Raw genomic sequence first — 22,305 nt, 5'->3', positions numbered from 1 at the left:
TATTCAATTAGAATATCATCAAAAAGTTGATTTATTTCAGTAATTCCATTCAAAAAGTGAAACATGGATAATGTATACATTCATTCCACACAGACTGATATATTTCAAGTGTTCATTCCTTGTAATTGATGATTATAACTGACAACTAATGAAAAACCCCAAAATCAGTATCTCATAAAATTAGAATATTGTGAAAAGGTTCAATATTGAAGACACTGGGTGCCACACTCTAATCAGCTAATTAACTCAAAACACCTGCAAAGGCCTTTAAATGGTCTCTCAGTCTAGTTCTGTAGGCTACACAATCATGGGGAAGACTGCTGACTTGACAGCTGTCCAAAAGACGACCATTGACACCTTGCACAAGGAGGGCAAGACACAAAAGGTCATTGCTAAAGAGGCTGACTGTTCACAGAGCTCTGTGTCCAAGCACATTAATAGAGAGGCAAAGGGAAGGAAAAGATGTGGTAGAAAAAAGTGTACAAGCAATAGGGATAACCGCACCCTGGAGAGGATTGGGAAACAAAACCCATTCAAATATATGGGGGAGATTCACAAAGAGTGGACTGCAGCTGGAGTCAGTGCTTCAAGAACCACCACGCACAGACGTATGCAAGACATGGGTTTCAGCTGTCGCATTCCTTGTGTCAAGCCACTCTTGAACAAGACACAGCGTCAGAACACAAAAAGGACTGGACTGCTGCTGAGTGGTCCAAAGTTATGTTCTCTGATGAGAGTAAATTTTGCATTTCCTTTGGAAATCAAGGTCCCAGAGTCTGGAGGAAGAGAGGAGAGGCACAGAATCCACATTGCTTTAAGTCCAGTGTAAAGTTTCCACAGTCAGTGATGGTTTGGGGTGCCATGTCACTGCTGGTGTTGGTTCACTGTGTTTTCTGAGGTCCAAGGTCAACGCAGCCGTCTACCAGGAAGTTTTAGAGCACTTCATGCTTCCTGCTGCTGACCAACTTTATGGAGATGCAGATTTCATTTTCCAACAGGACTAAAGTACTAAAGTGCCAAAGCTACCAGTACCTGGTTTAAGGACCATGGTATCCCTGTTCTTAATTGGCCAGCAAACTCGCCTGACCTTAACCCTATAGAAAATCTATGGGGTATTGTGAAGAGGAAGATGCGATACGCCTGACCCAACAATGCAGAAGAGCTGAAGGCCACTATCAGAGCAACCTGGGCTCTCATAACACCCGAGCAGTGCCACAGACTGATCGACTCCATGCCACGTGTAACCCGCTCACACACACACAAGACGAGACAGTCACAATGTAAACCAAAACTGCTTTTATTTTTAAAGAGAAGACGAAGGTACAGTGGGGAAAATCCAGAGGTAGAATGGTCGAGGTAAGCGTAGGGTCGAGAGCCGGGTAAACAGGCTATAAGTATGACGAGACTAGTAGGAGCAAAAGACAGGGGAACAAGGGGAGCTGGCAAGCTAAGAGGAAGACAAGAGGAGTTCAAAACTAGACGAGACTAGCGGGGCAGGGCAAAGACACAGGAAACTAAATACAATAACCAACCCCCGTGAAACGGATGTGCTGTGGTATTTATAGGGGAAGGTGCAGGTGTAAACAATGAAAGGTGATGAGACGAGTGCAGGTGAAACTAATGTGCAGGAGGATTGGAAGCGCGTGAGAAACTCGAGGAAGGGAGATAACCTACGAGCATGTGAGCGAGTAGGAGCAAAAGTGGGCGTGAGGGCTCGAGCAAGCAAAAAGAGCGTGAAAAGCTCGAGCGGGCGGAGCGAGGGAGTGAGGTCGAGGGAGTGAGTGTGTGTGCGACGAAGCGGGGATGGGGCAGAGGAGCGGGGTTCGTGACACCACGCCGCATTGCTGCAGTAATTCAGGCAAAAGGAGCCCCAACTAAGTATTGAGTGCTGCACATGCTCATACTTTTCATGTTCATACTTTTCAGTTGGCCAACATTTCTAAAAATCCTTTTTTTGTATTGGTCTTAAGAAATATTCAAATTTTCGGAGATACTGAATTTGGGATTTTCATTAGTTGTCAGTTTTAATCATCACAATTAAATGAAACGAACACTTGAAATATATCAGTCTGTGTGTAATGAGTTTCTTTATTAATTTGAATTATTTTGATATTTTTCTTTTTTCCCCTTATATCGCTCTCTCTCGCTCTCTCTCTCTCTCTCTCTCTCTCTCTCTCTCAAAACATTTCTGCTGACCTGCGTGGAAGTTTAATTCTGCCAAAAGCTGCAATAAACTATTCACTCCAATCAGTATCAATGTTGTGGCTCTTCCCTTAGTCATTTTGAAGACTTAGACCCAAATCTCACATGCACATACCTTAAAAACCAAAAATATAAGTCATTGTTCACTGAAAATCAATGACATCACCTGTTATTTTTCTTATAAAAAGATATATAATTTTCTCATAAAATGGGACACAATACGTCTGCCTCAACACACATCAATGGGGAGTTCACACAAAACATATTGTGCATGTTTCTACGCTGTTTTTAAATTGTTTTTCTATGTCAACACACTCTGGATGGATGTCTTTGACCATTGCCCTATTTTTTCAGCATCTTGTTTTTTAGACACCGTGTCAGGTACAAAATAACTTTTTAAAAGAATACACCTTCTGTTATCTGCATTGCACTGTGGTGGATGGGAAGATTATTAAGTAAATAAAACCGTTTTGGACTTTTCCTCAGAAAGCTTGGAAAAGTCATAAGGACTACTTTTTTTTTCATTTTGGAGCTTGAAAAATAATATTGACAGGTCACTATGAACCATCACTGTATGGAAAAAAAAGCTGTGTAAAGATTATTTAACATTTCTCATTTCATGTTAAAAGGAAAAACATATGAAAGACAAGGGAAATTTAGAACAACAGGAGGGTGAGTGAACTATTCCTTTAACGTTTGCTGTTCAAGATTTTACATCTGTTGATTTGAGCTGTTTTTTGCTCTTTTAAATGTTCTTCTATAAAAGTCAAACTTCCAGAGGTTAGCTTCTGTCAAGTCTCTTTCTCTCTCACCAGTATGCAATGGATGTTATTCCCTCTGAGATCACTTGAGGGGGCCTGTAGGAGCCTCCAGTCTCTGCCTTTGTTATAGGTTATATATGTCTTCACCTCATTATTGAGCTTTTTATTGGCCAGGAACATGCCTTTGATCCCTGCCACCTAGAACGAGAAAATAAACAAACACAGTAAAGTAAAAGGAAAACTTACCACTAATAGACAAATCTGTACAGTTCCACCATTTTAACATTTCCCTCCAATTGGATAACAACATGTAAAGCACTTTATCCCTGCTGCAACATCGTAATCCAGCCAAAGCTGGTTTGATGACCTTATCTGGTCTCACAGCTTGGTCACACTGGTTTTAGTTCAGCTTGGACAGGCTCGGAGATCAGCTTGCCCACTAGCTTAGCCAGACGATCATCATCTTGGCCACACTTGCAGACCAGCTTAGACCATCGTACACATATAAAACCAACCAGGAAACCATCTTAGGCTTGTTTAAAATGTCCTTTTTTTCAGTAGGGATACCCTTGTTTGCCTCTATATCCTGTGGAACAAAGGCTTTTTTTAAAACCCTACCAAGCAGACTTGAAAAAAGCTCAGTATATACAGTATAGCAGTTCCTGGTAAATTATATCTATTGGAGTGGAATGCTAGTATGTAAGGGAATAAAAGGGTAATCCATGTCTGTCCTGAATATAAGTGACATCTCTTCAGGGCCAGGAAGCACAGGAAAGGAGGAATGGCAGTCTAGGATGGGTCCCAGAGGGCACTCGCTATTCAATAATTGACGAGTATTTCAATCTGGCCGACTGTTTAGGTTTTAGCATATGTTACATGGAGGTGATGACCTCAATCAAGTCACTGGACTCCTCAGCCTATCCAAGGGCCAAATGTAGTTTTATGGGGGTTGCTATCATCAACAGTTTAATTATTTGATCAGGAGATAGCTTGACACTCGGTGACCTCTTTTGGAATGCACGGCGATATGTGGTGTTCCATTTAGAAGTGTTTAGAACCCCTAATCATTGGCTTCACTTTGGTGGCGCTATTGTGCGCTGTCAGCACTATCATACTGATTTGCGCTATTACAAAACCCTGCAAACTTAAAACATTCCATAGTCCTATCAAATCTAATTGTGCTACCAAATTGCATGGTATCTTTTAGCATAAAGAAGCTGCCATGCTGCCTAATGCCTTCATACTGTAGGCAACTGCCTTCTAAGGAAGTATCCTAACTATCATGATACCTCACAAGTGAGTGACTTGGAACGCTCTACATAGGCAGCAAGTCTGTGTGGAAGACAAATGGCAATCCTAACGTGAAAGAAAGAAGAGAGACAATTTATGATTGTTCCAATGTATTTTGACGTTAGCGTTAAACGTTAGCATTGTATTTAACAGAAGCACAAAAATAACATGGCACACAAACAGCACTCTTCACGCAAAAAGTAGTAAGAGACCCAATGCATGATTTCTTTTCCCAATCCACATTGGAAAATCCATGCCCTTATTGAAAACTACCGGCAGGATCCATTAACATCAGCATCAGATCCATTAACAATCTTTCTGGTGTCTGAACTAATTACAGGTGACTGCATGATTGAGATGACCAATGAAAACTTTCCTGAGCGCTCAAGTGGTTTGGAAAAAAACATCACGCAATCACAATTGATTCCAATGGAGTTTGACATTAGCATGTTGCTAAGCTAACAGAGTGATACTTCATTAAGAATTACAATACGTTGCATACAAAAAATATTTGTTAAATTAGTATTTTTTAATTAAATTCGAAATATTTTAATTAAACATTTTCAGTATCAAACTAAATAGGTATATATTTGTATTTAATACAAATTTGTATTTAACAGAAGCATAAATTTAACACGGCACACAAACAGCAATCTTGATTCCAGTGGAGTTTGACGTTAGTATGTCGCTAAGCTAACAGACAATATTTCATTAATCATAACAATACATAGCATACAAAAATATTTGCAGCAAATTTGCTGCTCGTTATTTTCACAAGCAAATGAGCTTTTGATTGGCTGCAAACGTTTGCCGCGAGATATTTGTTGATAGTGGTAAACCTCCAGCAAAGATTTGACAACAATGGACAATTTGCAATTATCTGCAAAGCTTATTTGCATGTGAAAATTATCAATGCAGAATTTGCAGCAAGTTTCCCCTTTTTCACACAATTTGGAATGCAATTCCCAAAGCGCATTTAAGTCCTCGTGCTTGCGTAATGACTACGCCTCCCACCGCGGCATCCACGCTCAACTCGCCATGTGCCCCACAGAGAACAAAACCACATTATAGCGACCAAAAGTAGGTTACCCCATGTGAACGCTCAACCTGCACTAATAGATTGAGATCTGCTGCTGCACTCTTGTGAATTATCTCATTATAAACAGTAAGGTCCTGCACTTACATCCATATGATGAGCGAGACAGTGCTAGTCAAGCATGCATAATAACACAGAGGCAGATGTACTTGCAAATTCTCAGTAATGATTAAGAAGCCACGCCAGCTATTGGTTGAAATAATGATCACATTTGATGCACTGGTAATACACTGCGGTCTTCACTAAGACCATAAGCCGAGACCCAGATCCAGACCAAGACACTGAGTAACAAACCCCAGATCAAGATCAAGACTGCCTTTATATGGTCTCAAGACATCTTGAGACTAATACCACAAGATCAGGGCTCCAACTCTGGTATATACAGCTGTGTATGAAATCATTAATTTATGCTAGCATGTAGCATTCACTTTGTTTTAAATGGTGAATGAGCAAACAAGTGAGTGGTTTCAGGTATGCATATGCATGAATGTGTAAACTGTTGCCTGATGCACCTCATGAGCTTGGCAAAGCGGCCAGATGTCATGAATGGACACTAGCAGAAGCACAATTTTAGTCATTACTATGGCAACTGATGTACTGGATATTGACTACACTCTGTCAACAAAAGGATCACAATGCTTTAATTAATTATGGCACAATTTATTTTAATTCTTTATCAAATTAAGATGGTGCTCGTGAATTTAATCTATGGTAATGGAGTTTAATTTTACAGAGAACATACTGCTTGATTTCAAGGTCCCAACTGCTCTTTATTCAGATACTCAGCTAATAATGATGTAATGAAGACTTACACCAATTAGCATTGTTATAAATTAAATTAGAAGCACAACTCATTTAGCATTAATTACAGTATTCAATTTGCACACATTTTTAATATCCAGAGAAAATTGATCATGAAACAGTGAATCAATAAACGGCACAGACTCATGCAATCTTTATCTGGTGGGGAGACTAAAGCACATTGTTCAGGTTTAGAGAGGTACCTCATATAGATCTATCATGACATTTCCCTCTGGACCCATACTGCTCATGACGTTCTCCAAAGCCAGTGTGTAGTAAATGCCTCCAGCCTCGGACACATACAGGTTATAGGTGTCATTCTGGTTCCACTCTTGAACTGCCGCCACGATGCGGTTCTCATCTGTACTGATCACATGGAGATCCTGAGACAAAGAATAAGATATCAGAATATCATATATCAGCATATATCAGACTCCCCATTAGGTTACTCCAGACTGCAACCCAGAAATTGTCTCCCACATGTATCACAATGCAGACCTCGTCTGCAGCGTGCAACCTTGGTGAACCACATGAAGATTTTGTTTTTTTTATTAATCCTCTCAACAACTTTGTTTTTATTGAAGAACATAGTTTTTGAAACGTCTGGAGTTACACAGTTAATTGCAAGTATTATTGGTACTTGCCAAGACAAGTTTGAACCATCATGATTGCAGGTTAGGGTAAGGTATTTAGTCAAAGTAAACTTTTACTACAACCCCAATTCCGAAAAAGTTGGGACAGTATGTTAATTAAGCAATATCACACGAGCAAGAGTGCGATATGGCCCTATATCAGCATTGCTGTGATTCGGCTGCAGACCGAGTGCCGTAGGTAATCGCAACAGTTCAATGAACAAGTCTTAAAAATTAGGGAAAACTGAATAAAAAACGCATTTGTGCATGGAACTACTTTCTTACATGATGTATTTGTCTGAGGGATCAGAGATCACACGCATTCAGAAGTGGTTTTCGTCTTGCCCTTTACGCATCGAGATTTGACCAGATTCTTTGAATCTTTACCTATATTGTGCACTGCAGAGGGTAAAATGCCCACATTCCTTCCAATTTGTCTTTGGGGAATGTTGTTCTCAAAGTGCTGGATTATTTGCTGAAGCATCTCTTGGCAAACTGACAAGTTTTGAACAATCCTTGCTCTTGAAGGACTAGGCTGTTTTGGATGATCCTGATATATGACAGATGTCTCGTTTTTCCAGGGAAAGTCCAGTATTTCAGCACTTTGTCTGAAGTCCCTGAAAAAATTGTGTTTTGTCCCGTATTTCCCCTCTCCAAAAATGTCACCTATGCAGTTTTCTCAGGATACAGCTTGTAAACTAATAAAATCACACCATGTTATTTGAAGTATATAATTGGATTAAACCATCCAATCACAATCCCATATCAACTGAAGTCCAGTTAATGAACTGATTGATGAGTCAGTTTGAAAGAGCGCACACAAATGAAATTGCACCTGGAAAAATGTCAAGGAAGCCTGCAACTACATTTAATGATGATCTTCAATAGAGTTTTAATTTCTAAAAAAGGAGTCACAGACAGAGCCTAGTAAAGTGAGGGTGAGATTCACGGAGCTCGCCTTTCCATCGCTCATGGAGGCCGCACTGACATTGTGCAGTATTTTCATACAAAAAAGCATGTAGATGCTGCTATAATTAAGTATACCATACCAAGTGTTAGCAATTTTTGGAGAAGAAAGGTGCGAATCTGTCAAGGTGCACGCAAGTGAAGGTCTTTTTGCTTATAATTCTGTAGTGCATGGCCATAGTTTTTGGTCGGCTGACTGCACTGTGATTGATCACAAAAGTGTATCATCCGAAATGTTCTTCTGCCTGCACCAAATCTGAAGCTGTACTTGCTTTTGTGCAGCTGCACTGCTTCCTCTCTCTCGGTCCAGCTCTTGAAAGAATACTACACATTTTCAATGGACTGCATGCATACGGCGTAATCCTAAACTATGGATTGGCTTTGCAAACAGACACTTTTAACGTGCACTGGAGATGGTAGAGCAAGACCACATATTGGCCACAGAAGTGGATTTGAACATTCATGACCTGAGAAAAGACTTGTAGGCCAGGCTGGAAGAAACTTTCACACCCTCTGACATTAAAAAGCAGTTGGATGCCCTGGTTGAAGCTTGTGACATTCGAGCAGATGATTTCATTTGTGCATTGAGAAACTTTAATTCAGCATTGGCGGATTACCTCCAAAATTTGAGTCACTAATTGGAGAACACAGACGACAGACATCCCAGAGTGGAAAGACATTCAGAGCAGCTTCGAACACTTCAGAACTACTCCAGAATCCCTGCTCTCAGTTTGATTGAAGAAACCACACTCTTTGATGAGTGGGCTTTTGCAAAAATCATTGTCACTCGTCGCAGATGTGAGCTGGAGAACAAGACCATCAACTTCGGAGTCTTAGCCAATGTCGTGGAGTTTGTTTTATGCCTGCCTGGGACATCTGCAACTTTGGAGCGTGTGTTCTCATTAATTAATGCAGCATGGATAGCGGATAAATCTCCAATCAGTGTAACAGTCATGAAGGCAATTCTTTTCATACATCTTAATTTTGGACTGGACTGCTCTGCATTTTATTGTAAACTCTTGAAAGTCAAGTACACACTGAGAAAAATGCTGCCAACAAAATGCTGTTCTGTGTTGTATGTTTAAGTGTACTGTATGTTGTATAGCTTACTGTGTATTGCATTTTGTGCAGTTTATGTTATCATTGCTGTTTTACAGAAATGTTCTTTAGTGTCTCTGATCTAGCTAACTTGTATCTTGATCTAGCCAGATAGCACAGTATGTGCTTTGTGCACATTGTGCTCCATGTGCATTATCTAAGGATCTATGCATCTGATTATGTGTGCTCATTTTGAAGATAATTGCCTCCTCTAATTAACAGTATTTTATATTCCGTATTCCGTTTTATATTGATGAAGTTATTTGCAAAAATGCAGCATATAAGAAGCACCTGTTTACATGTAACATCTATGTCAAAAACATATACTTAGGTATTACATGCTATATTATGTCTGTGAGTAAATCAAACAATAGACTGGTTGTTTTGTACTCTTTAAGAGCTTTCCAATGACATATGACACATGGCTATTTGATCAGTTTGATGTTTTTACTAATTACAATAATATGTATAGTGTAATATCATTAATAAATGAAACACTTCTGATTTGTCTGTAAAATTCAAAGCACTTGTTCAGTTTTGGTCATAATGCCTACATGCATTATAAAGTACAGTTTATTTACAACACTATTTTGTGTTGGTCAAGACTCTCGTCATTAATATTCGATTTTATACATTTTTTCTCTGTGGGCCTGGGCCAATCTGAGCTTAAAGGGTTAAATTGCACATTTAACTTACAGTCTTATTCTTTTGTATAGGTTAGGATAATGATTAGCCTGAAATACATGAATAATGACACAAATTTGGGGATGTTTCTCACAAAATCATATGCCATAGAAGACTTGGCAAATGAGTTGCATGGATTCTCTTCGGGAAGACACGCAGGCTTGAGTGAAGTTTAAGATGCCATTTATTTGATAAATGTAAAACAGAAAGTAATGTCTCTCTCTTTGGCGTAGGCCCCGTCCGGCGGTCCAAGGGAGTTGTACCGGAACCATCATGTCCTGCCGGAGATAGGGCGCAGAGGCGAGGAGCCTACCCCCGTGGGACAGGGCTCAACTGGTGGTGGTGGGGTGGTGGAGGTTGGCGTGTTAGCACACTGAAATAGCAATGTGATAGATTGTGAGCAGACTTATAAAGCAATGGCTTACATGCGATTGGCTAGGAATTACCCAGCTAATGATGTGATTATGTACAGCTGCTAGTCTTCCCGCTAGAACTACGCTGCGCTTCCTTTAATGATACAGGTCCTTTAAGGCTTTAAAATGAGTCACTATCAACTGTCATTGTATTGAAAAGATGGCTCTTCATTAATATTTTGCCTTTTCTGTTCTGCATAAGAAAGAAAGGTTATTCCATACAGGTTTGGAATGATGTGAAGGTGAATAAAAATGATGACCCAATTTTCATTTTAGGTAAAATTTTCCATTAATAATATAAGATAAGCTATGCTTTCTCTGTTAAAACTTTACAATGAGGTCCAATACTGACCACAATGGACCATTCTGTTACATCAACAACATTCTGTCTCTTAGTAGGCCGAACTCCAAATAAAGTGCCCTTTAATATTTGAAACATCAAAACACCTTTACCTCTCTCATTTACATATATCAGAATATAATGACTTTAAACTTTAATGTGATTTCTCCCTCTAATCAAGTGCGACTGAATATGAATGTCATTGCCGGGATGACAGGGGACAGCTGGAGAGCAGTGGAGGTCTCACCCAACTGAGTTTAATCCGATTAATAATCAGTATTAGACCGCACTCTCACCTGCCTTGTTTTGCTCACAGCTCCGACGTAGCAAATATTCTTATTAGTTTTAAATTGAGCTTGTCAGTTGGGCAAACGCAGCAAAACCACATGCTGGCTCTTTGCGAATTTCATCTACCCCAGACCGTGTGAGGGTTGCTGGGTGTGTACTAGAGCTTGATTAAATACAACATGATTATTTATCAAGTGAGCACAGCCGATTTCAAAGAAAGGTTTTGTTGATAAACACACCGTGAGAACTTGTTTTTGTTGGCAAAAACAATGCAAGTTCCCATGTGAACATGCAAAGGACATCAAGATTTTTACTGGATAATGACTTAAATTTCTGGTTGTTTCAAATTATATTAAAATTATAACACATTATATTCAGAGGACTTGGAATTTGACACCCAAGTTGCATGGATTATTTTTATGATTTTTTTATGCTTGAAAGCAAAGTCACTATTCACTGCAATTGTATTGAGGGATCGGGACATTCTTCTTTTTTTTTTTCCTTTTGTGAAAACAAAAAAGAAGAAGTCCGAAAGCCATAGAGGTTTAGAAACAACAAGGTTGAGTAAATGATGACAGAATTGTCATTCCTGGGTGAACTATCCCTTTAAGGAGTTCCGAGAGCTTGATTGAATAAATCATTATTAATTGTCATGCGAGTGCAGCCGAAATTAGGCTTTGTATAATAACCCAACATCCTGAGAGGCGAGAGACCCGTATAGCATCTGTGTCCCTGAATTCACTCACTCTGAAGTAAGAGCCTGTCATATGTCAGGGAAAGAAAAAAAAATATATATCAGATTTTGTAAAGATTTGATGCTTCAAAGGCTAACATCGTGTGACATGATGATCTGGGTCTGAAATGGTGATGTCTGTTTACTCTGTCACACTGTGGCAGATTTTGCCTTCCTGTTGAACAAGTGTGAATGAGGTACTCTACCTTTGGAAGGGTGTATTTGGGAAGCTTCATGGGTGTAAACACATCACGCCTGGATGACACATAGTAGATTGGCCGACCACCGGTTGACACCTTGGGTAATGGAGGGACCACAAATAGATAGGACAAGGACAATTTAGAAAGAAGCAACATTTCGAGTTGTTCAAAGAAAATTCAGTTACATTTGAATATAATTGTAATGCATCACAATATCTTCATTAGATCATGACTGCGGCAATTCAGTGAGGGAGACTGAATCAGTGGGATCAATCTCAATTGGTTTGCTTAACGTTTGTTGAATATGGTCCTTTACATAAGTGGTTCTGAATGTACAGAACAGAAAAATCCCAGTTTCAGAGTTTGCACTTATTTAGACGACCACATCTTTATTAACTAAACTGTAGGAAATTATATGATTGTTATCCTTGAAGAATTGTGATATTTATAATTTTATAATTCAGAACAGCCCTACCATGTTTAAGTATTTAGCAAACCTGCTCTTATCCAAAGCATACATTTATAAAGTGCAATATAACACCTGCCAATTTTTCAGACACTTTGTTTCCGGAAGTATTTTTCCCATAAATTTTTGTCCATATGGATTTCATAAAATCCTTCATAACAGACTTCTATGCCATGACCCAACCCAACCAGATCCTAGGTGAATCACAACATTACAAACTTTGATTTGAAGCACACAATTATTTGAAATTCGACAAAAAGACAAAGTTACAGTCATTTGTACTTGACATCTTTCATTAGGGCAAGAACTACAATCCCATGAAGCATTGCGGATGATTTAATCAAATTGACAATTATGGAAACATATACAAATATTCATTTAAAGTTGTCTATTATAAATACAGAAACAATTTATTGTGATTTAATTGCACAATTTTCAGATATTTGCAAACATACAATTCGTTTGAGGTGTAGGGAGACCGACTCAATTGTCATTCGCAGTGCGACATGGTAGTGGGGGGTTCGCTGCAGAGCTTGTTTTGCATGTTTTATTGGGCAAAATTCTCTGATTGATGGAGTGTTTTCCTTCTGGATCATGCATAGTGTAGTTCTTCACCAGATATGTACACTATTAAACATTATTTTCATTTTTCTTTTTATGAATATGAAATAATGCAGACTGATGGCTTCAACAGAAACATATAGCATTGATAAACAACATCGAAGCTCATGGTTGGTTTGTTTCTAAAGGTTTAGTTAAAGTGAATAATGAACAAGTGAATATATAACTGGCCACATAACCTGACACCATTCACTTCCATTGTAAGTGCCTCACTGAAACCTATATTTTTTTTAAAAAATTTTAAGTAAACCAGGGATGAGTCGAAACCAGTTTTTAGTAATCAACATTATGCCGCAAATGCTGTTAAATGTTTTTTTTATTGAACCTGGAACATTCCATTAAGGTTGAAAGGACCATGCTCTACCAGTTGAGCTACAGGAACATACCAAGTATTGCATAATTTCAACATTATTGACTATGTACTGCATGCACACATACAGTATGCATAAAATACTTGTCATTAGTCCTACGATTGATGTTTCTGAATTCTCTCTGAACTCTTTGACCAGCAAAAGGACATTAAATTGCAAGATAAACTGTTAATATGTTTGACATAATACTATAGCTCCAGGTGTCTGGTAGCCTCAAAGTTTATTTATTTATTTGGTTTTGCCGACAATCACTCACCTGGACAAACACATACTCATCTTGGACCACTAGGGAGTTGGGGTCAATGAATCCAGGAAACGGTTTGCCCTTGTTAGCATCTGTGCAGTTCTGAAGCTTGCATGTGACATAAAGAGCCTCTGAAACAACAAAAAGTATTTCTAGAAAATCTGAATAGTATCTGAACACATGGCACAGAGAGTTGAAGGTCTACTGGAATTCTACCATGCCCTAAGCCAGGGTTCGGCAACCTATGTAAGCGTGACAGCATTGGCATGCGGAGGTGTAATCACTGGCATGCCAGCAACACAGAAAGGACTATTTTAGTCATATGAAATTCCGCAACTGCATTCCTATCTACATCTTGATGTAATCCTTCCTCATGATCACGCAGCGTGTTTTCATGAGCTTAATGGGAGACTAAACAAAACGTTTAAATGTGACGAGATTGCAGAATACCCAACAGACATGTGCAGCGCGTGCAAGCTGGCTGCGCTTCACTTTCTGTTAATCACATGAGTAAATACATCCGTAAATACATCCGCTTTGGAAATTAAAATAAAGTTTTAGGATTTTGCAAGTGTGATTCACTGAAAGGGGCTAAATAGCTGATCGGCTTGTGATGCGCGAATGAGTCTCGTCACACTTAGTGTTTAGCCTCCCATTCAGCTGATGAAAACATGCTGCATGATCACGAGGAAGGATTACACCAAGATGTAGATTGGAATGCATGTCAGGTGCGAAAAACGTCATATAAATAAAATAGGATGCTCTTATCTTGCTGTTGCTTGTGTGCTATAGTAATTACCCCTCTGTGTGATTTTGAAAAATGTATGACATAATACAAAATATTTAAGATTCCACATAATTTCATGATCAGTATCAAATAATCACATTTGTGACATAAATTGTGTTAACTCATTTTGTACAAAAAGGACAGGTTTTCTTTTATTAAAGCACTTTCACTAGATGCTCTGTGAATATTCACATGCAAGATTGTTCACATGCAGGTTTTGCAAACATTTTTCACTCAAACTGTTACGCTGATAATATCATTTGTAATGAAAATTAAACTATTAAAATAGAAAATTGCAAAATAAAAACATTTTCACAAGTGGACTCAAACTTTGGAAAATCACATACATGTGCATGGGTAGGCACAGCCATTGACCAGGAAAATAAAAAATGGTACTCCATGTCAAAAAGGTTGCCGACCCCTACCCTAAGCCAACAAAGAGATGACAGAATATTATGAGCAATGAAGAGATGATGCCCATCTTTTCTTGACCTGAAACAGATACCAGAGGCCAGTACTTACACACAAAATGTATTCATTCACAAACAAGTTAGAGTGATGGTACTTTCTCAGAACATTCCTGAGAAAAAGACGTGTGACTGTTTGTGACATTGTCAACAAAATTGATTTTGAGCTTTAAAAGTGATTTTGGATTGTCTGGTATTTTTCTTCTGCTGTCTAATTTTTTATGCAAACATTTTAAACATCTATTTAATCTCTAAATTGTTAGTGAGACTTTAAAAGGATTGACAGATGCTAACACTTAAACCAACACTTTCAACAGCGAAAGAAAATATATATTTTGGGGTATAAAATGTATTGTGGATGTCGTACTTTCTTCTGCTGTGGTTTTGATGCAAACATTTTGAACATTTATTTAATCCTTAGGTTGTTGGTTAGGTGTTAACATGACTGAGAGATGCTAGCATTTTAACCGGTGTTAGCATCTACTACAAAAATAAATATAATAATTTGGGGATATAAAAGGGATTTTGTATGACTAGTACTTTTCTTTGCTGTCTAACATTTTAATGCAACCGTTTAAAACATATTTATTTAATATCTTGGTTGTTGGTTAGATGTTAACATGACTGAGAGATGCTAGCACTTTAACTGGTGTTAGCGAGTACAACAAGGACAAACAATTGGGGTGTATAAAAGTGATTTTGGATGTCATACTTTTTGTCTGCTGACTAACATATTGATGCAAATGTTTAAAACCTATCTATTTAATCTCTAGGGTGTTGGTTAGAAGTTAACATGACTAAGGGATGCTAGCATTTTAAATGTTGTTAGCATCTACAACAACTGAACAAATATGTGGGGATATAAAAGTTATGTTGGATGTCTAGTACTTTTCTTCTGCTGTCTAACTTTTGAATGCAAAAGTTTTATCAATTTAATCTCTAGGTTTTTGCTTAGACGTTAACATAACTGAGAGATGCTAACATTTTAACTGTTAGCCATTCAGCATTTCACAATGGCTGTGAGGTTGAGAGCAATTGTAACACTAGTTATAAAATAGTTGATGACTATTCTTGATGAGTTTAATACTGTTCTTGACTTATCAACTGATTAGTATATTTTAATACATTTGATTTAACTCAAGTTTCACTTAGCCTGCTGCTTACATGTATAATTGTTGACTATTCTAAATGTGGAAACTATTCAGTGATTTTTATTACAGTATTAAATTAATTATGTAATGACTTTTGAGTTGTGCTCTTATTTAGTAGATAAATGTCATCAGGCATTGCCCTCACTGTTAAAATTGCCCAATAATGTTTCTTACTTCTGGCACATTAGGCACATGTTTGACTGACTAGCATAATTTTTGAGGGATCATGTTGAACTGGAACAGACAGCTTAAATCTTCTGAGTGTCAATCAACAGACATATGGGTTGAATGGACAAAAGACAAACTCAATTAGCTGTACGTTGCTTCATTACTGTTAATTATTTATGACAGCTACACTGCTTTTGTGATGTTCAAATTTAATTAATTTGCATGGGTACCAAATGGATATTTTCCATGTTGTTCCTATCTGTATCATGTATTATTATTCACATTATAGAGATCTTTCATTTATATTTATCGCATACTCCTGTTACATTTATAAAGAATGGATGATTGCAACATCAGCCTCGATTATGTTTGCATTCAATAATATATTGAATATGTCTGAGAAAAGGTTTTAGCTAAAAAGTTTCTGAATAAATGAGCAAAAAACCACAAAGTGTTCCAGCTATTCCTGATCTCCCCAACTTTGAACTCTCTAAGTGTTGCCTTGTGCTGTGTTTGAATTGTAGCTTGTTGGATTGTAATCAAAGCACATTAAGGGATGGCGGTCAGACTTACGGTTTTCTGAAATGCTTGTTTCAAGGTGAATCATGCCTGGCTCTTTATCAAGGCCCATCTTAGACCTGTAGACCCCCAAAGGAAAGAACAAATTAAAAAATGCTTTCTTAAATGAGCTTTGAACAAAACTACCTTTGTGCTTTCATACAACAATAGATCAGGCCAAAAAAAGGGCATCAACCCTTTTGTGTGTAGAAGATCCAGATTAGTCTCCCAACAGAGTGATTTGGGTTAAGTAAGGAAATTACCCTCGGAAAACCCTGTCCTCTTAAGCCCATCTTCCATCTTTCTGTTCTCTGACAGAAGCAAGGAGCATATCCTGACATCAATAAAACTAAGCCCAACTCATCTGCTTCCCAAGAACACCCACAGGCTGTGCACATAGCACTCTCCCTCTTTTTAGTGTAGAAAATAATCATTGTTGCATGAAATATTTATTTGAGGTTGAGAAATCAATTAGAGCTGCTCTGGCCTAGAATGCAAAAAAGTAGAAGCAGAGTGTCTCAAGTCTTTATTATGACACTTATTGAAAGCATTGAAGCTATTCCAAATATAGCATCCCTTTGCTTGATCTGGGTGGAACATAAATTGATTTTACGAATTCAATACAAGTTAACCTTATTCGTCATTATTTGTGGCATTATGTTAGATAACACAAACATCATTTTGACCTGTCCTTTGTTAATTTTTTTTTTAAAAAAGAATCAGTTACAGTAAGGGCCATTGACCAGGAAAATAAAAAATGGTACTCCATGTCAAAAAGGTTGCCGACCCCTACCCTAAGCCAACAAAGAGATGACAGAATATTATGAGCAATGAAGAGATGATGCCAGGTACAAACATCCAGTTTATACATCCAAAGCTCTGTTTCTTCAATCATCTCATATTCTGGAGGTCACCATGATGGTGTAACTCATGAAATGGTACAGTCTAATTTAACATACTCAATAGCTATACATTTGTAAGGGCTATATGTTTCAACTCTCTTAGGATGATAAGACTCTATATGCGAGAGTTCATAGAGGGGAACTTGTGAGGATAGATCATTACCGGCCTAAAAATAACAGTACTCCAAGCTCATTCTCTGATGTCTTCACTCTGTCCCACTTTGACTTTGCTTCTGCATATCCACTATACAACACAGAGTTTTCAAAAACTAAACACTGGTGCTAAATGACTGAATATGGTTGGCAATTTGGGGTGGCACTATCTATTTGTACAACCAACGCAAGACAGGGGAGTTTTCTGGAATCTGAAAACTGATTATTTTTGCAATTATGTTTGGTGACTCTAGTGGCACAGCATTATAATTTTAGGTAATTGTCCTTATTTTTTCTGTGTTACAACCATAATACGTCAACTTCATCACCCAAATTGAAATAGAATTGTTGTTGTTGTTGTTTACTTGATTTTACTCATTTTAAATGGGTCCTATTAGTAGCTATTAATGGCAGAAAAACAAAACAACTCCTGCATTTAACATTCAGTGGTATTGAAAAAATGGCACCTCCTTTTGGTATTCACGGTAAGTTTTGAGGTGGCTGTGGCTCAGGTGGTAGAGCAAGTTGGCCACTAATCAAGGGTTGGTGGTTCGATTCCCGGCCCACAGGCTAGCGCCTTGCATGGCAGCTCTGCTGGCATTGGTGTGTGAATGTGTGTGAATCAACAAATCAGCCACAATGAAAAAAATTTGTGTGTGTGTATATATATATATATATATATATATATATATATATATATATATATATATATATATATATACACACACACACACACACACACATTTTTTTTCATTGTGGCTGATTTGTTGATCAGTATTTGACAGATAATTTATATAAATAAACAAAAATCTCAACAAAAGTTTTTTTTTTTTTTTTTTTTTTAATACCAAAGGTGTATTTTTATTTTAATTATATAGTTTTTTTTTTTTACAACCACCTAGACTTATCGAATCAAGCCAAATTTATTTTTGGTATGTTCAGATGGTAAATGAAGGAAAAGTCACCAAGTTTTGTCCTGCTCAGATAAAAGAAAACCATTTTTATTAAATGAGGAATATTTATTTCGGACCGAATAACATAGGAGGGTTAATACATGACTCACATGCGAAGTAAGATTATTTTGTCAACACTGTAAGCTGTAAACCTGTAAATATTTTTTTAAATTTTTTTTTTAGTAGAGCTAAAAATCTGTTTGAAACCTAAAACCCAAAAAATCTAGATTTTGAAATTCAAGATATAACAATATATAAACATTTAACATGAATCAGGAAGTATCACCAACACCTAAATGAAAATCTGAACATGTTTAAAAAATTAATCAGAATAATTTGTTCAAATTGGTACAATTGCTATTTATTTTTTCCCACTACTGTAGTCTTTTTGTCCCATATCTCAAGAATCAAAGGTCTACATGTATAACACTTAAATACACCGACTAAATAAAGTTGTCACAAAAACAATTAATCTATGCATAAAATGCTTTTCAGTTCATTGCAGTTTGTCCAATAGATACCTGCTATAAACACAAAATCAAATCACATTTAGAATATATTTCTCAACAGGTCCATTTAATCACCAACGTCTAGACATCTTCTGGAGTTGATTAAGCTTTCTTTATGACTAAATTATTTACTGCGTTGTGGATGCTGACTCTGACTATGTAACAAGGTCTAATGACCACATTCATTAAAGAGCATCTAAACATCTGCAAGAAAACCTTGAGAAAGTGTTCCGTTGGGGGTAGAACACAGCAGGGAAGATCACATCAGAGCTCAACAACAATCAGTGTTCTTTTGTTTATTTTTTATTAGTCACAGAATGCAGGAGGTCAGATGATTGATGTTCAACACACAGCAGAAGAATTCACACAGAGAACACTTACCAGTAGAATCGATTGGGCGCCACCCGCTCGTGAACGAGCTGCCATCGACGGCCAAACTCAACCGAGCTGTACAGCTGTGGAAGACATATTGTGTTAGTTGGAGTAAAAGTTGACCATTAGCAAAAAAGGATTCAATTAAAATCCTATCTGTTGGGGTACAACATGCTGCTATCATTCAATATAATTTTTTTCTTTTTGTAAACAACCCAGTGCCGTTACTATTTAGTGACGTTCTCTGCAAGTGTTGCATAATGCTCTAAATGAAACTCTTCGTGTTTCAAATTGTGCTTGTTTATATTCAGCTTCAAACAGTTCAAAACTTTGGCACGCAACTGGTCCTGCACTGTTATGTGCTACGGTACCTCAAAACGTGTGGCCTGTTGAGGCGATGCTGCTTTTCTATGCAATCAGACTTTTGATTTGTGCCTGGGGAACGATAAAGTAGACAAAAAACAAAAAATCCCATAGATTTACATTGAAAGAGGAAACATATCTGGGTACCAGAATATCATCGAGACTTGGGGGTTTCTCTTAACGATTTTTGAAGTACATTTGATTAATAAACATTTCGAAATTCTTACTGGATTTACTACCCTCACTAGCCTGTTACCAAATGATGAGATCAGTTCATATATTAACAGTACAGATCAACAATCATCCAATAATTACACTTCTATCGGGAAGACACGCAGGCTTGAGTGAGGTTTAAGATGACATTTATTTGGTGAATGTAAAACAGAAAAGTAAGATCTCTCTTTGGCGTTGGCCCCGTCTGGGGTTCCGAAGAAGTTGTTCTTGGAACTGTCATATTCTGCGGGATATAGGAGGCAGGGGCGAGGAGCCTACCCCCAGGCGGGATGGGGCTCAACTGGTGGTGGTGGGGTGGTGGAGGTTGCCGTGTTAGCACACTGAAACAGCTATGTGATAGATTGTGAGCAGACTTATAAAGCAATGGCTGACATGCGATTGGCTAGGGGTTACCCAGCTAATGATGTGATGATGTACAGCTGCTAGTCTTCCCGCTAGAACAACGCTGCGTTTACATTGATTTAATTCTCACAAGCCTTCAGTACGTATACTGTAAAACACCAACAGCTTCTTGGTTCAGGAGTGGAATATGATGAAATGAATGCCTTATAGTTCAGTATGTTTTTCATTCACTTAAAAGAACTGGGTGATAAAAGTCATTAGTACGGGAGGTAGTGCCAGGGCCGGCCCTTCCCACAGTCGAAACAGGTGGCCGCCTAGGGTCCCGACTTGCCTGGTGGGGCCCCGTGAAAGCATGAACACATGCAAAGTAAATTAACAAGTCATAAGACTAAGAAAAATTGATGACTTTATTTTGAAATTCTCCACAGTCCAATGGTTTCTATAGCGCACCCAATCGGGAAAAACTTCCATGTGCAACGCGCATGGAACTGATCATTTAACATACAAATTACAATAACGGTGAAAACTAAAAACAACATATTAAGTATAAAATGAGCTCTGAATAATCACAAATAGACAAATAACTGAAAGTTACAACAAATAAAATAACAGCAGTGTATCTCATATAGGCAAGAAGTAAAGCTAAGCAGTACACACTAATCTGCATAATTTATTCATAACGCAAAGCATTGTCGGGAACTGGAGCACGGATTCTTTTACCAGTATTATTAGACACAGAACGCACACCTTGCTGAATAATGTGCATCCACGCCTGACAGAAACGCTTGAAATAAATTATGAAAAATATTGCTTTGTGGCTATTTGAGTCATTGAGGCTTATTTTGTGTAAAGGATAGCTGAAACAGCGCTTGTCAAATCATTAGGGCTTTTCATGTTTTCTCAAGACTAATCTGCTGGGGAAGGAATTCAGACACTGTCAATATACAGATGCCAAAAAAACTCACATAGAGTGAAAGTTTGAGCAATTAATCTGGAAAATATCCTCTCTGCTCCCTGAAAGGTACTGTATGTGTTTATATTTTACTATACTATATTTCGAGGTGTTGTGTTTATAGGCCATATCTAAAAGATGTAATTTTATTTATACATAATTCCACGATTTTCTTTGTATTTAACAGCAATACTTTGTATTTGAAAAGATGGATTTCATGAGTTTCTGGAGTTAGTGCAGGACACTGCCTGAGTGATGCTCACAAAGATAGAGGCAGTAAAAGAAAATAAATGAATATAAATGGCTGATAAACACATTAAATAAAAATATTTGAGAAGCTGCTTGAGCTCATACAATATTTAGTGCTCTGTCTGTATCAATAATCCAGAAATATAACTTTTTCCTCAAAGCTGAAAATTTGTTTAAACAACAATAACAAACATGCTCTATTTAGTAAAATATAGTGTTTTTTAATTCATGAAAAAAAGAGAAAAAGTGCTTATTTAGTAAAATGTGACTCATTTACATTTGTAAAAGCATTGTGGGCTCATTAACAACACATGTGGGTTTAAATAACATAAATGCTGTAAAATTTTATTATAAATTGTTAATGATACCTAATGCAAACCTTGTTGTAATATGCTACCCAGTAATTATCATAACTTGCAGTTTCCATGACCTCATATTAATTGAGATATCGTTTTTTTTTTTTTGTACTTCCAGAAAAAGGTTGAAAGGTGATCAAAATAAGGTGATAAAATGGTGACACAGCATCTAAACTACACATATTCCCTTATGCATGCATGCATGCAAATTTTAACCTTAATCTTCATGTTGGGAAAAAATAAAGCTATTGGACACATTAAATCTACTGCGCTATACAGTATAGTGCTTCTTTTGTAGTGTTTTCTATTAAAAAAAAATCTGCTATTCACGTTTGCAGTGGTTGTATGGATGTTTTAAAATTAGGACAATTTTCACTCCCTGTGGCCCATTTTCATGATTTCGCCAAGGGCCCCATAAACTCAGGGGCCGGCCCTGGGTAGTGTTGTTTGAGGTGTAGACATGGCTAATACAAGCAATTAGTTTAGAATTCAGACTACACTGGTCGCACTGTATGTTTCGTGCTGTCGAAAAAAAGAACCAGCACATGAGTCATTTGTTCAGAAATCAGGCTATATTGGTCTC

General features: G+C 37.6%; 1 protein-coding gene across 1 annotated transcript in view; it reads right to left on the bottom strand.

Moving 5' to 3' along the window:
• The window catches only part of LOC127643906 (VPS10 domain-containing receptor SorCS1-like), a 254,439-nt gene that overhangs the window by 52,700 nt on the left and 179,434 nt on the right, over window positions 1-22,305 (bottom strand). The window contains exons 5-10 of the mRNA XM_052126846.1: window positions 19,236-19,309; window positions 16,353-16,417; window positions 13,219-13,337; window positions 11,511-11,600; window positions 6,354-6,533; window positions 3,015-3,161 (exon numbers count right to left, since the gene is read on the bottom strand). Coding sequence (XP_051982806.1) covers window positions 3,015-3,161; window positions 6,354-6,533; window positions 11,511-11,600; window positions 13,219-13,337; window positions 16,353-16,417; window positions 19,236-19,309 — 675 coding nt within the window. The remainder of the gene's footprint in view (window positions 1-3,014; window positions 3,162-6,353; window positions 6,534-11,510; window positions 11,601-13,218; window positions 13,338-16,352; window positions 16,418-19,235; window positions 19,310-22,305) is intronic.

Source organism: Xyrauchen texanus, chromosome 5 (genome assembly GCF_025860055.1).
Source record: "Xyrauchen texanus isolate HMW12.3.18 chromosome 5, RBS_HiC_50CHRs, whole genome shotgun sequence".
NCBI classification, from domain to species: domain Eukaryota; kingdom Metazoa; phylum Chordata; class Actinopteri; order Cypriniformes; family Catostomidae; genus Xyrauchen; species Xyrauchen texanus.
The sequence above is the reverse complement of the archived record's forward strand: the minus strand, read 5'-3'. Positions and strand labels throughout refer to the sequence as shown.